Genomic DNA, 15,182 nt, shown 5'->3' with positions numbered 1-15,182 from the left:
ACGGTGTTACTTATTGTTGCATCATAAATTACCTCAAAACCTAAGAGCTTAAAATGGCAAACACTTACTATCTGGCTGTTTCCATAGTTAAGGAATTTTGGAAAAGCCTGGATGCACAGTTCTGGCCCAGGGTCTCTTAAGAAGTGAAAGTATAATAATAATAAAATAAAATAAAAAATTAAAAAAAAAAGAAGTGGCGGTCATTTGAAAGCCTTAATGTTGAGAGAGCACTTATTTCTAAGGTGGCTCTCTCACACTGCTGTTAGCAAAAGGCTTCATTTCCTCACAACATGGACCTCTACATAGGGCTGATGGAATGTTCTCAGGACATGGTACCTGACTTCCCTCTGACGCATGTTCTTTTTCTTTCTTCTTCTTTTTTTTGTTTTTTGTTTTTTGGAGACAGACTCTTGCTCTGTCGCTCAGGCTGGAGTGGTCAGTGGCACAATCTTGGCTCACGGCAACCTCCGCCTCCCGTGTTCAAGCAATTCTCCTGCCTCAGCCCCCTGAGTAGATGGGATTACAGGCACATGCCACCACATGTGGCTAATCTTTTGAATTTTTAGTAGAGATGGGGTTTCACCATGTTGGTCAGGCAGGTTTTGAACTCCTGACCTCAAGTGATCCACCTGCCTCAGCCTCTCAAAGTGCTAGGATTACAGGTGTGAGCCACCGCACCCAGCCTACTGACATATTTTCTAAGAGAAAGGGTGAAAAGGGAACCACAGTGTTTCTAATGACCTATTATCAGAAGTGGTAGACTTTCTGTCCCTTTCTCCCACATTCATGCCACACTAAACACATCACCCTTCTAGCAATTTCTTAAATGTGCCAAATTCTTTCCAGCCTGAGATGTCTTGCACTTTCTGTTTCATTTGCCTTGAAAACTCTACCCCAGATCTTCATGCATTTATTTCCCATACTTAATTCATGTCTCTGATCAAGGATGACTTTCTCAGAGGCCATTTTTAATCATGCTTATCTAAACATCACTCACTTCTCACCATTTTATACGCCATTACCCTCTTTTACATTTTTCACAACACTTATTTCCATTTGTGACAACATGGATGGACCTGGAGGACATCATGCTACGTGTCACAGAAGGACAATTGCTACATGATTCCACTTATATCTGATATCTAAAATAGTCAAATGCATGGAAGCAAAGAATAGAATTGTGATTACCAGGGGCTGGAGCAAGGGAGAAGTAGGAATTGTTGCTCAATGGATATAATATTTATTATACAAGATGATAAGTTCTAGAGACCTGCTTGATATGGTTTGAATATTTGTCCTCTCCAAATCTCATGACGAAATACAATCCCCAGTGTTGAAGGTGGAGCCTAGTGGGAGGTGTTTGGGTCATGAGGGCAGATCCCTCATGAATGGATCGGTGCTGTCCCCATGGTAATGAGTGAGTTCTTGCTCTGGTAGTTCACCTGAGGGCTGGTTGTTTAAAGCAGCCTGGTCCCTCCTCCTCTCTCTCTTGCTCCTTGTCTGACCGTGTGACACGCTGGCTCCCCTTCCTTTTCACCATGACCAAAAGCTTTCTGGGTCTTACCAAAAGCCAAGCAGATGCTGGCACCATGTTCCTACTGCTGACAATCATGAGCCAAGTAAACCTCTTTTCTTTATAAATTACCCAGCTATTCTTTTATAGCAATGCAAATGGACAAATATACTGCTGTGCAACATAGTACTTATAGTTAACAATACAGTATTGTGTATTTTAAAATAAGTTAAGAGGATAGATTTCACCTTGAGTATTCTTAACACAAAGAGCAAACAACGTCCCCTCCCCCGCAAAAAAATTAAACCAAACCATAGCACACACACAAAAGAACACAGGGAAATTTTTGGAAATGATGAATATATTTAGTATACTAATTGCAGTGATGGAGTCATGGCTGTATGCATATGTTAAAAGTCATCAAAATATGATAAAAAATGTTCAATATTTTGTATATAAACTTACATTAGTAAAACTTTTTAAAAATATCTTTCTGAATTACATTATAATTTACCTATTCATTTACTTTCTACCTCCCTAGACTATAAGATTGAAGAAGGCACAAATTTTGCTTCACCACAGTTTTCAGTTTCTGGGATGGTGCCTGGGACAATAGTAGGCCTTCAATAAATAATTATTAAATGAAAGAGTACATGAGTAAGAATATGAATGATTGATATAATGGTTCAGAACCTGGGCTTTATTATTCAGATCTTTTACTTTCCTTGCTCTACAATTGAAGAAATTAATATTCAGGTTTTCCTTTTGTATAATGTAGGTAATATTTGTTTATATCATCGTGAGTTAATATGAAGATGGAATGATATAATGCATACAAATCACTTGAGCAATTCTTTGCACCAGGTGCAAGTTTAAGGAAACTTGATGTTGTCTTTGCCAGCATGATGGACTGTGGAACTCTGACACACAAAGTGGAATATCAATGTAAGATCTGCTACTTTTCTTATGTAATATGATTATGGTTGCTCAGCAAGGAAAAATATGTGTCCTGAATTTTTTTTTGTTGTGTTGAAATCTATGTGTATTTAACTTAGCAAGAACTAATTCAAAACAGTGAATACATTCAAAGAAAGGGACCCAAATGGGATGACTACATGTAGATATATATGGAATGAGTATCAATAAAATATTTTATTCTTTTAAGAAGCCCATTAAAGTTCTTAACATTAAAATTTAAGAATTTGTGTCTGAGTCTGAACACAGTTAAAAATAAATAAATCTTTAACTCTTGCCTTTTGTGAGGTACCACTGCTTAGTGTTAGATGACAATACTATCCAAAAGATTCCCACATTTTTTTATGATAGTTTCAGCAAATTTATACCATACCCTATTCTTATCATCACCATAGCTGCATTTTCTCCTTCATTTTGTCCTATTTCATATTTAAATGAATATGTATGATATTCCTAGCATTTATATAATGATATTAGTCTGATAAAGGACACATTCAAATGTAAGTCATGGGTGTACCATCAATAATTAACAATCTACTTAAAGACAAGGTGTAAGCTTGTGAAATACATGACATTGACTGTCATGATGTTTGGTTTTAATGATACAAAACTTCAGTGAAATCTCATGTCCAGCCCCCAAATGCAAGTAAATAAAATGATAATAGCTAGTATTTGTTATGCTCTTATTGTGTACCAAATGCTATTCTAAGTACTTTTGAAAATTTGACTTACTTAATCCTTACAGCCGTTTTAGGAGGATATTATTCCCATTTTAAACTAAGCAATGTGACGCAGAAAACTTAAGTAAACTAAGTAAATGAACTAGAATATGTGCAGAAATTGATCATTGCCTAATACATAGAAAAGGCTTAGAAAGCAATAACTGTCATCATCACTTGTTGGCAAGTGTCACACAGTTAACAAGTGGCAGATACAATACTGTATCCAGAAGCCTGCATTCTTAAGAATATACTAGGATGCCCCTCATAAGATTCGATTCCTACATTAGGGTGAATGGGTGGGAAGGAACAATAGAAGTCCAGAAAGCTTAAGTGACTTGTTCAAGGCCACTGTGTTAGGTCGTGGTCTTATCTTATAAGCAAAATAGTACAACCTGAATATTTAACATACGAATTAGGTGATAGGAGTTTATACAGAGTGAAATTTCTGAGTTACTCTGTACAACTCCATGAGGGAGAGGAACTGTAAGCCAAGCCTTGAAGTGGTTATAATTTGGATAAGCAGACAGGAAATGGGGATTAGAGTATCAGATAGTTTCAGAATTTTAGTAGGTTTAGGGCATTAAAATAAATGAGTAGTGATTAAAACAGTTAACTATCTTATGATTAATTATCATTGAAAATAAATGCCTGGATCATATTTAAATTGTCTAGCAGTTAATGTCTCTATTTCTACTTCAATAATCAAAAATAATTACTTGTGAAGATACTTAATATTATTTAGCACTGATGTGTCATTAATGGATCTGACAGTCTCTTATGCCTTCAATAAAAAGGAAAATATGATTCTATATTCAAGAACAACTTTCTATCCCTTAAATTGTTGTGGAATTAGACCAGTATTCACTAAACTATGACCTGCTGACCTTTAGCCTGGGAGATCCATGACTTAAGACATCTGTTTTGCTAGCAACTTAGTTCAGATTTAAGGTTAGCATGCTATCATTTAAGGTTTGTTCTGTGAGAAATTACCCATTTTATTTTTCTATGATGTAAAACACAGGTTTAGGGTATAATTTCCTATTCTGCTTTGGCCTAATAACCGAGGCTATAATGATGGGTAAAATAAACTTCCTGCCAAGAGGTTACAAAATACAGGGAGACGAATGTGAGGTGTAATAATATCAAAACAATGCAATAATTATTGCCAGACAACAGTGCACAAAATGCTAATCGTTGTAATAACATCATTTGAAAGATTTACTTTATTTTAAAAAGATAAGTAAACAGAGGCTAACTAACTTGCTTAAGATCATGTAGCCAGCAGGTGACAAAGATATTTTAGCACCCAGATTTAACTCCAAAAACCGCAAAGGGAGCTCAAAGAAATTTTGCATTAGTGAGGACTGTTGGATTAATATTATTAATGCAGCATAATAATTTTAAAGTGGCATTTAATCACATACCTATTTCTGAGGTGAATTTGAGGCACCTTATATAAAAGCAAGTACAAGATAAAAATAAAATATTCCTGCAGAATAAAACAAATAAAAAGTTGTAAATATGATGAAAAGAAAAAGAATTATGCAAGAAATCCTTATCTGAGGAAAGTTAGAGCTATTTGAAGACAGACTTAGCCTTGAGCTTCCTAGAAGTAGTTAAGACAAAACATGAACTTTAATTGCCCACTCCCTGGAAAATGTTTTATATGAAGACAAATTTCTAAATGGTATTTTTAAGCAAAGATTGGCTTCTGTTTAATCCCTTTTGTTTACATTATTAAATGTAAAGCTACATTAAGGACTCCTCAATTTTTACATTCTTTTTCTCTCTTTTCTTTTATGTATTTATAATGTGTATTATATATGCTCTTTGAACTCCTGTTTCTTTATTTGGAAAGTGGGATAATTGTTACAGACTCTACAGGGTTATAATGCAGATATTCGTGGCAAAGTACCATTGATGTTTCTTCACCCATTTTTTGATACTGAAATTTGAAATTTTCTATCTTTCTCATGAGTATCAAAGAGGTAAAATTTGTGCAAAGTCGTTTCCTTATATTCTGTGATTCATGTTAAGTTTTTATTTCGTGACAATTGTAGTCTATTTGCCCTTTTATTCTGGACTTAGATTTTGAAGTGATGGAAGCTTATTATAATATAGTATACATAATCTCTAAATTTTCATGTGAAAATTTGTAAAAGGAAGATGAAAATTATTCTTCTGTGTTGCATTATTCTATTCTATTAACACTAATTATTAAAAGTTTGGTTCTGTATTCAAATACAAAAAGCAAAATGCATTTTTACTTGGAAACTAAAAAAGTATAATTTCAGAGTGGAAAAAAGTAGTATAAGCTTCACTTGGTGATATTATTTAAATATAAGTTATCCGTGTTCCATTTATAATGAGTTTTAATTACCAGGTAGTTAAGTATCATTTGTAAAATAGTTAAAGTTCCTTCCAAAAATATTCATAAAGAAAAGTTAGGTGTTTTACAAGCTCTCATTGAATTTTGATTATAGATGAGCAAAAATTCAAAAACATTGAATACTGGCATTCTACCCTATTGTTATATTTCAAGGTCATTTTCATTTCATTAACAAAAAAAATTTTCTTCACAGACGAATTCCATGTTCTTCATTAAATACATTCTAAAATTATGTCTTGCATGTAAATGTTCTTTTATATAGTATCAAAAGATTATTTTTGAAGTCTTCTCGATAATTAAATTTATCTGGATTCTGAAAATTTCCATAGAACTAGAAACTTCTTTTTGCACATATTGTAAATTTGTCTATTCTCTTTATTTTTAATTTTAGGAATATAAATATCTGGAAGACCATGTAATTCACCCTCTATAAAGAAATTAGGCATAAATAGTTCTACGTAATTGGTCCTTGATGTACATATTTAGTACTATTTAATATTTAGTTCTATATAGCTCTATGTTGTGTTTGAAATGACTGGGAAACAATTCATTTATTTAAATTTAAATAAATTTTGACTTTAGAGGAAAATATATAATTTTAAAATCCATCTTAAATAACCAACTTAAAATATAAACAGATAATTGTGATTTCTGTGTTTGTACATGTGTAATTATGTCATATATATTTAAAAATATGAGCCTCAACAATGTGCCAATTGTAAAAAGAAATATAATCACAACAAAATAACTTGTGTTAAGCATCAAAATACAGACACAATCTTAACATGTTAATTTTATAGCTATTAAGGATTCTAAAATCTTAAGCAAATTCTATTTTGAGGTCAGATAAATACTAGAAGTGTGTGGGAAGCCAGTGTTAAACATTTAGTGTAGCTAGTTCAGGAAGTATGAATTTTGTTGCAGGAAAAAAATCACATGGGTTAAGAAAGTAACTTGACAAGGTAAAGATTCACATATTCAAATAGCTCCTTTCACTGAAATATTACTCGTATTTTCAGAATGAGTATTAAATAATATTTACATTGACATTGAGTTGTGAAATTATAGACTATACTAAACTATACATATAGGGGAGGTATTAAAAATATTTTTGAAAAAGCTTCAGCAAAATGAAGAAACATTCTTAATATAAAAGAATTATATAGTATGACTTGCCAGTCCAGGCAATTGCATCTCCTATTTTTCTATAATCCTTTATTGTAAAACAAAACAAAACAAAATAACAAAAAACAAAACCTTCAAAAAATTCATCCACTTTATTAAGATATGGCTGACATACAAAAAGCTGTACATATGTAATATATACAGCTTGAATTTGGAGAGAAGTATACCCCTATGAAACCATACACAACCAATACCATAGTCATATCTATCACCTCAAAAATTTCCTCCCACTACATTTATTTATTTTTGTGGTAAAAACACTTAATACAAGATCTACCCTCTTAGCAAATTTTTAAGCCAACAATACAGTAATGTTAACTATAGGCACTATGTTGTACAGTGATTCTCTAGGACTTGTTCATTGTTTACAGCTGAAACTTTGTATCTCTTAACCAACACTTCCCTGTTTCCTCCTTCTCTCAGTCCCTGTCATCACCATACTTCTTGCTTCTATGAGTTTGACTATTTTAGATTCCTCATATATAAATTTATGGTCTCTTAATCTGTTAGGACTGCTATAATAAAATACCATAAATGGAGTGCCTTACAAACAATAAACATTTATTTCTCACAATTTTAGAAGCTGGAAAATCCAAGAAAATCCAAAATCTTGGAAAATTCCAAGATCCAGTAGGTTTGGTTTCTGGTGGGGGCTTATTTCCTGCTTCATAGATGATGCTTTTTTCTTGTGTCTTCACATTGTTGAAGGGGTGAATGAGCTCCCTTAACTTACTCATTTATTTATCATAGCTCTGAAGTTTAGGAAGTCCAAGATCTTGGTGCTGGCAGATTCAGTATCTGGGTAGGGGCCCACTTTCTGTTTTGTGGATGCTGCCATGTAGCTGTCTCCTTACCTTCTAGCTGTGTTCCCATGGTGGAAGTTGTGTTGGGGGCTCTCCCTCAGGCCTCTTTTTTAAGAGCATGAATCTCATTCATGAGGGTTCCATTCTCATGAAATAATCACCTCCCAAAGGCCTAACCTTTTAATACTGTCGTCTTGGAGTCAGGATTTGAACATATGAATTTGGTGGGGGCACAAACTTTCAGACCATAACAACTAGGTCATATGGTAGGTTAATTTTTTTTAAGGAATCTCTATACTGTTTTTCATAGTTAGTGGATTCACCAGTTTACATTTTCATCAATAATGTACAAGGATTCCCTTTTTTCCACATCCTTGCCAACTTTTTTTTTCAATAATAGCCATCCTAACAGGTGTGAAGTAATAATTGATTGTTGCTTTGATTTGCATTTCTCTGATGATTAGTGATGTCCAGCATCTCTTCATATTGCCATTGTCCATTTGCATATCATCTTTGGAGAAATGCCTATTCAGGTTCTTGGCCAATTTTGAATTCATTATTTGGTTTCTTGCTATTAAGTTGTAGGAGTTCCTTATGTATTTTGGATATCAGATCTATTGTCAGTTATATGGTTTTCAAATATTTCGTTCCATTCTGTACGTCACATTTTCGTTTTGTTGACTGTTTCTTTTGCTGTGTAGAAACTGTTTGTTTGATATAATCCCACTTGTCTATTTTTGCTTTTGTTGCTTATGCTTTTGTGGTCATAGCTAAAAAATTATTCCCCACACCAATGTCAAGAAGCATTTACCCCTTTTTCTTCTAGGAGTTTTACAATTTCTGGTCTTATGTTTAAGTCTTTAATTCACTTTGAGTTGATTTTTTTTTGTGCAGTGTAAGAGAAGGGTCCAATGTTATTGTTGTGCATGTGGACATCAGTTTTCTCAACACTATTTATTGAAGAGACTTTTTTTCTCCCTTGTACATTCTTGGCACCTATGTCAAAGAACAATTGAACATACATGTATAGATTCATGTCTGGACTCCATATTATGTTCCACTAGTCTATGTTTCTGTTTTTATGCCAGTATAATACTGTTTTGATTACTATGACTTTATAATATATTTTGAAATTGGGAAGTGTGATATCTCCAGTTGTGTATTTTCTCAAAATTATTTTGGCCATTTGAAGTTCTTTTATCATTTTATATAAATTTGGGGATTATTTTTTCTATTTTTGTAAAAAATGTCATTGGGATTTTGACAGAGATTGAACTGAATCTTTAGGTTATTGGGGTATTATGGACATTTTAACAATATTAATTCTTCCAATCTATAAACATAAAGTGTCTTTTCATTTATTTTTGTCTTCTTTGATTTATTTCATCAATGCTTTTGGTTTTCAGCGTACAAGTCTTTAACCAGCTTAACTAAGTTTACTCCCAAGTGTTTTATTCTTTCTGATGCTATTATAAATAAGATGGTTTTCTTAATTTCTTTTTTGGATAGTTTGTTGCTAGTATATAGAAATGGAACTGATTTTTAGATGTTGATTTTATGTTTTGCAACTTTCCTGAATTCACTTATTAGTTCTAATAGTTTTTACGTGAAGTCTTTAGGGGTTTCCTACATATCAGATCATGTCAACTGCAAACAGATATCTTTATTTTTACTTTTCTTATTTGGATGCCTTTTTTTCCCCTTGCATAATTGCTCTGGTTAGGTCTTCCAGTAGTACGTTGAATAGAAGTTGTAAGACGGGGCATCCCCACATTGTTCTGTATCTCTGGAACATGTGGTGTTTGGTTTTCTGTTCTTGTGTTAGTTTGCTGAGGATGATGGTTTACTATGCAGTCATAAAAAATGATAAGTTCATGTCCTTCGCAGAGACATGGATGAAGCTTTCTTTGGTTTTAAACTCAGGCAAGTTTGGCATATACCATTTTGTTACTATGCATTTGACAAATACAAGTATTGATATATTAGTCATGGAGATATGCCAGAGAAGACAAGATAACTCCCTGAAAGTATTAGGAGGGCAAAATAATACCAAAAAACGTCAGAAGAAAATTGTAGAATTGAACAGAAATAGCAGTGGAAATGATATTTCATTTAACTCCATTTCTTGATGGAAAGGTTATTAGAATTAATCCTGGCCTGATCAAATTGCAGATGTCTAAAAAAGCCTAAGGTAGTAGTTTTGTGGTTAACAAATAATTTCAGACAAATTCAATTTATTTTTATGAAAAAGTAACAAGGGAGAAGCCATATGTATTATAGATCAGGAATTGAGTCAGCTTCTTCACTGTGTTCCACATTACAATTACCTCAGCAAGCTACAAAGTATGACATTATGTAGGTGTATACACCCATAGGGCAGTGATCAAAAGTTTATTCTTAGTATCAGAGGACATGATGAATGGATTTTCTTTGCAATTATCATAATTCTGGTTGTATTAATTATATAAGGGATGGAAAGGTTGGAATAAAGTGATTTTCAGTTTAACAGGTCAGTTAGTTAAAGTGGCTTGTTAATACTTCCATGTAGAACATAGGAATCTGATGTTATCACACTAAGTAGAAATTATAGACATATAACATATTTTCAAACAATTCAGTTTAGTTCAAGATACTTGTCTTTAGGGAAATTGTACCATGTAACTGATAAGATGATTATAAATGACTTCGTAAAAATTATGCAGTGTAGATTTCACTCAGGTATTACCTGGGTAAGTAATGTAATATTACTCCAAAATAATTGTTTTAAATTCCACACAGCCCAAATAAATAGTATGCGAAAAGATTACTAATTGAAATGTTTTAGGAATTTTTCTTTAAGCCATTTGAAAACATTTGGGGGAAAAATGTTAGTTAAAGATAGAATAACAAAAAACAAAACTATTAGATAAAATATATATTCCCCTTACCTTTGGAAGTAGTCAGACCTTTAAAAGATAATTGTTGTAAAATGCAATATAAATAAATTTATATGAAACATGTTCATACTTAATAACTATCATCACCTTTTCTCTACTCCAAAATAACAAAAGTAGAATGTTTTGTTCTATCCATAGCAAAAGTAAAACACTGTCACATTCTTATCTTAGTTAGTATTTTAGTACATTGACTAAGAGAAAAGAACAAAAAGAAATATTTACTGATTATGCTATGATCATAATAATAACTATATAAAAAAGGTAATTTTTAAAATGAATTTTTAACAATTCTCCAAAACACTTATTTTACATAGTGCATTGCATGAGATGACTGTAGTTGTAACTACACAGTCTTTTAACATCTCATTCCTACTTTGTCAGCCTCGTTTCTCAACTAGACAAATGTAAGTTGGTTTCCTTGTTTGCTTGCCTTCTGCTGTGATTGATTTTGCATATTACATACTATGTTATCTTTAAAAATAAAAATACAATGTGGCTGCCTTCCTTTATTCTTCAAAGTGATCCAGAGGCTTACCATTGCAGTCACAATATAAAGCAGAAAACATGTATTCTACAAGTTCTTACATGATCTGTCCTATAATCACTTATCAAGCCTTTTTTCCACATTCACTATTCTTCAGCCACACAGGCTTTCTTGCTTCTTCTATTCCAAGAGCAAGTAAAGCTTGTTTTTCATCAGACTGTTAAGCTCTTCTTAGTCTTCTCATGGCTTATTCTTCTCTGTCATTCAGGTCTTTGATCAAATATCACCCTTCAAATCTGAAGTAATAGCCACTGCTTGAGTCTCCTTTGTATTAACAGCATATTGTGTTTATTATTTGCCCCCAGCCATAACTGTATGTGTGCCCATATATTCATTTTCTCACTGTTCCTTTTCCACATTAGAATATAGAGTTTATAAAAACAGAGACATTTTATTGTTTTCTGTTGTATTTCTGGTACCTAGTAGAGATTTAATATTTTTTATGGAATAAATTGATTAAAAAATAAAGGAGTGGATAAGTATGCTCCAAAATATCAAATTTGGTAATATTCTAATATTTTTCTTAAACACCTATATAGATAATGTCTTATTGATGAATACGAATGTTAGCATTTATAGATTTAATCATTTATATGACTTTTCTATAATTCCTTGTGAAATATAATGCAATTTCTCTTTACTACCCATTTTAACTAACTGAATAATTACCATTTTAATTATTTTTATTTTCTTAGGAATAATTCTGAGTAAAAATAAAGCATATATCCTTAAAATGTATTTTGTTCTATTTATTGCTCCTGGAAAAAATTAAGTTTGCTAAAATAGTTTAAATAGTCAAAGGACATATATTACCTTTTTATTGTGTTTGAAGATATTAAAAATTAATTACATTCATCAATTTTTTCACAGAAGACACAGTCACATCTTCAATTATCACTTTTTAGTTTGAGTTGACAGAGGTTCTCTTACATACAGTAGCAGCATTCACATAACTGTTGACGAGATGCTGTTTCAGGCCTTTTATCAATATTCATCAAAATCTTATTTGAGAAGAGGAGTAATATGAATATTATTTATGATAACATTTTTCAGCATATTTATGATAACATTGTTCCTCATTTCACTTGTTTTCTTCTTGTGATTTTCTTCCAGAAATTGAAAAGTTTCAAGGTTCTGATGGAAAAAAGGAAGACGAAGAAAAGAAGTATCTTGATGTCATCAGCAACAAAAACATAAAGCTATCAGAAAGAGTACTGATTCCTGTCAAGCAATATCCAAAGGTACTACCATATATACTTTGTTCTCATAGAATTGATTTAGAAATGATAAAATAAGATGATATTTTACTTATTGACTTTTATAAAAGAAATATTTGAAGCTTCATAATGTAAGTATATGCAAGCACGTGATACTGACATAGGGGAAGGAAAACTTGAAAGTGCAATGATGAGGGTAATTTTCAACTGAAGGCTACAGCATTTTTGTTCTGTGAATGTAGGAGGCATAATCAGATATTTTAATCATTTATTCAAAATATAAATGATATATCAATTTTTCCAAATATGTACACCCACTTGATTATCTTTGGTTCATGTTAAAATGTATATCCTTACTATAAAACGGAGTAGAGTTAATGATACTAAATATGTAATATTAGAAAATCAGTAGGGAATTATTAATATATCTAAGAAAATCACATGGTGGTTATTAGACTCTTAGATTATAACCTATAGTCTTCTATAATCAAAGTTTATTCATAAAATGATTATGATATTGTTCTTAATGTTACATCTTTCTTTAAACTATTTTTTCACCAATAGATCATTGATTATAAAAGATAGCATTCAGTGGCATGGTTTTATCAATTATATTCATACATTTCAATGGGTAAACAGAGGGATTTTTTTTGGTCAAATGAATGGAGGAAACTAAAATGTAAACTCAAAGATTCAAGCTGATAATTTACTTTCTGAAGAGTGAATGTGAAGCAAGGACCATGTGATTATCCTAATAGTAACGATTACAGAAATAAATGCTCTGGTTTACCAATTGTCTTCTAATATGATAAACTTTAGTAAATATAATTAACTAGATGCTTTGTCTACAATTATTTCAAACAGGGATAAAATTGTTAAAGCCCAGCAAACCATAAAATTTATCTTTGAGATGAAGTATTTTGGGCATGCAATTTTTTTTTGAGCTAGACTCTATTGCATGAAAGCTGTGTTACATAGGTATATGTTTTTAAAATAAACTTTATTAGATTTGCTTTATAATCATGTTCTCTTGAATATTAAATTGGGCAGTCTTAGAAATGTACATGAAAAATTTGCATAGTAGTGAAATAAGGTAGAAATATGTTGGAGTATAAAGAATAATGATCAATTGGTTGATCAATTAACCAGTTACAGTCTTGAATAGAAGTTTCTTTTCATAAATCATACATTTAAATATGGTATAACTTGATGATGTTTCTTGGAATAACATTTTTATCTCTGGATATGGGAAAGTCAATGACAGACTTAATACTTGCCTCTAAATAAAAATGTAGTTCTATAGTCTCTGATCAAATTAAGCTGGCAAGGTATGTAAGGCATTTAAAGTCTTGATGGCTCTTCAAGTTCCCATATGAGTGGTTTTATGCTGATTATTACCAGATCTATGTTTGATTCAGAATGATGAATACCAAAATAAGAATATTCTATGATGTCAAATTTTTGTGTGAAGTTTTATTTTGTAATGTATAAGAAAATGCTCTAACAATAAAACTGCTTATTCTTAACTGCCATGGACCACGGATCACCAGCAAACTATTGTCTCTCTTATAATTTTTAAAATCATGGAATGCTTAGGCTGGGACTAATCTTGGAAATCACAGAAAAAATAAAACTTTTATTTTATAGATGAGGCAACTGAAAAAGTTTGAATTGCTCAAGGTCATGCTTCTGTTATAGATGGAAATCTTTAGTGCAGTTACTATAATTTTAGATTCTTCATTTTTGGTGAACCATTACATTTTTAACTTGACTGATCATGCCCACATATTTGCATTACTTTTTCATGTTAAGTGTGGAAGAATGTGAAAAATGATAACACCTGATGGTTAATATAATAGTTTTATGGGATAGTCTCAAATAACAATTCATGCTTGAGAAAAGTTACCATTTCTTTAACTTATGGATAGCCTGCCAAACTCCTTTATTTTTAAAGGAATATTCATTTCACCTAATTATCACACGTAAGAGAACTTTAGAGCTTTTTTATAGAAAAAGAGTGAAATTCTGAGAAGCAGATTTATACTCACTTATCAAAGTTGACCTACCTTGTTCTGGTTTTTATAGTACAACAATAAATCATAATATTTTGAAAACAAACTATGTCTTATTATATTTAATAATCTTTTGAAAACAAACCATATTTTATTACAAAAGTTGTGATTTTTTTCCTGCTGTTCATTTTCCACTTCTTAGAAAAATATCAGTGAGATAGTTAAGATTATGATCACTAAACTTCATCTGTATTTGATGTACATTTATGAGCTGTAAAATGTGTGATGTGGTGTAATACTATGAGCTGTTAAGCAGAACACAACAGTATTTATGGATTTAAAATTTAATCTTTTATAATAAAAAAGTGATTTATCCTTCAGGGGGCCACACTGGTGAAAGACTTCCTTTATACAGCTTTCTCTCAGAACCATTTCTCCCCTTGACAACTGCTGTCTGTACCAATAATTAATGTGATGATGACACAGTCCTCTCAAAGAGCAATAAATGACTATGGGAATTCTTGGGGAAATGGCCCTCTCAAGACTTTACTACATGACTTTTTTTGGATAGATTGTGTTTCAGTTACTCTCCAAATTCAAGTTAATCTGCTGACTTAGTTGAATGCTACAAGAAATTGAATGAAGTTTAAAATTTAATTTATAAAAATTATAAAAATGCTCTTTAAGAATGATTTATCTAGCCCTGGTGCTTTACGTTTAATAATTTAACTTGGGGAAATATGTCATATTATAATATTAAATTATTTTGAGCAGTTTTTCATATTTGGCTTTATATTTTTATAATATAAATATATAATTCTCATTATAGAGATCTTTCACCTTTTTGTTTAACTGTATTTCTAGTTTTTTGTGGCCATTGTGAATG

General features: G+C 31.6%; 1 protein-coding gene across 14 annotated transcripts in view; it reads left to right on the top strand.

Moving 5' to 3' along the window:
* KHDRBS2 (KH RNA binding domain containing, signal transduction associated 2) overlaps positions 1–15,182 on the top strand; it is a 687,327-nt gene that overhangs the window by 96,854 nt on the left and 575,291 nt on the right. For all 14 annotated transcript variants that reach the window (XR_001718489.4, XR_008548534.2, XR_010158053.1 and 11 more), the window contains exon 2: positions 12,181–12,308. Coding sequence is in view for 6 of the 14 variants with exons in the window: in XM_016955743.4 (XP_016811232.1) it covers positions 12,181–12,308 (128 nt within the window). In the remaining 8 variants the exon portion in view is untranslated. The remainder of the gene's footprint in view (positions 1–12,180; positions 12,309–15,182) is intronic.

Source organism: Pan troglodytes, chromosome 5 (assembly GCF_028858775.2).
Source record: "Pan troglodytes isolate AG18354 chromosome 5, NHGRI_mPanTro3-v2.0_pri, whole genome shotgun sequence".
NCBI classification, from domain to species: Eukaryota; Metazoa; Chordata; class Mammalia; order Primates; family Hominidae; genus Pan; species Pan troglodytes.
The sequence above is the reverse complement of the archived record's forward strand: the minus strand, read 5'-3'. Positions and strand labels throughout refer to the sequence as shown.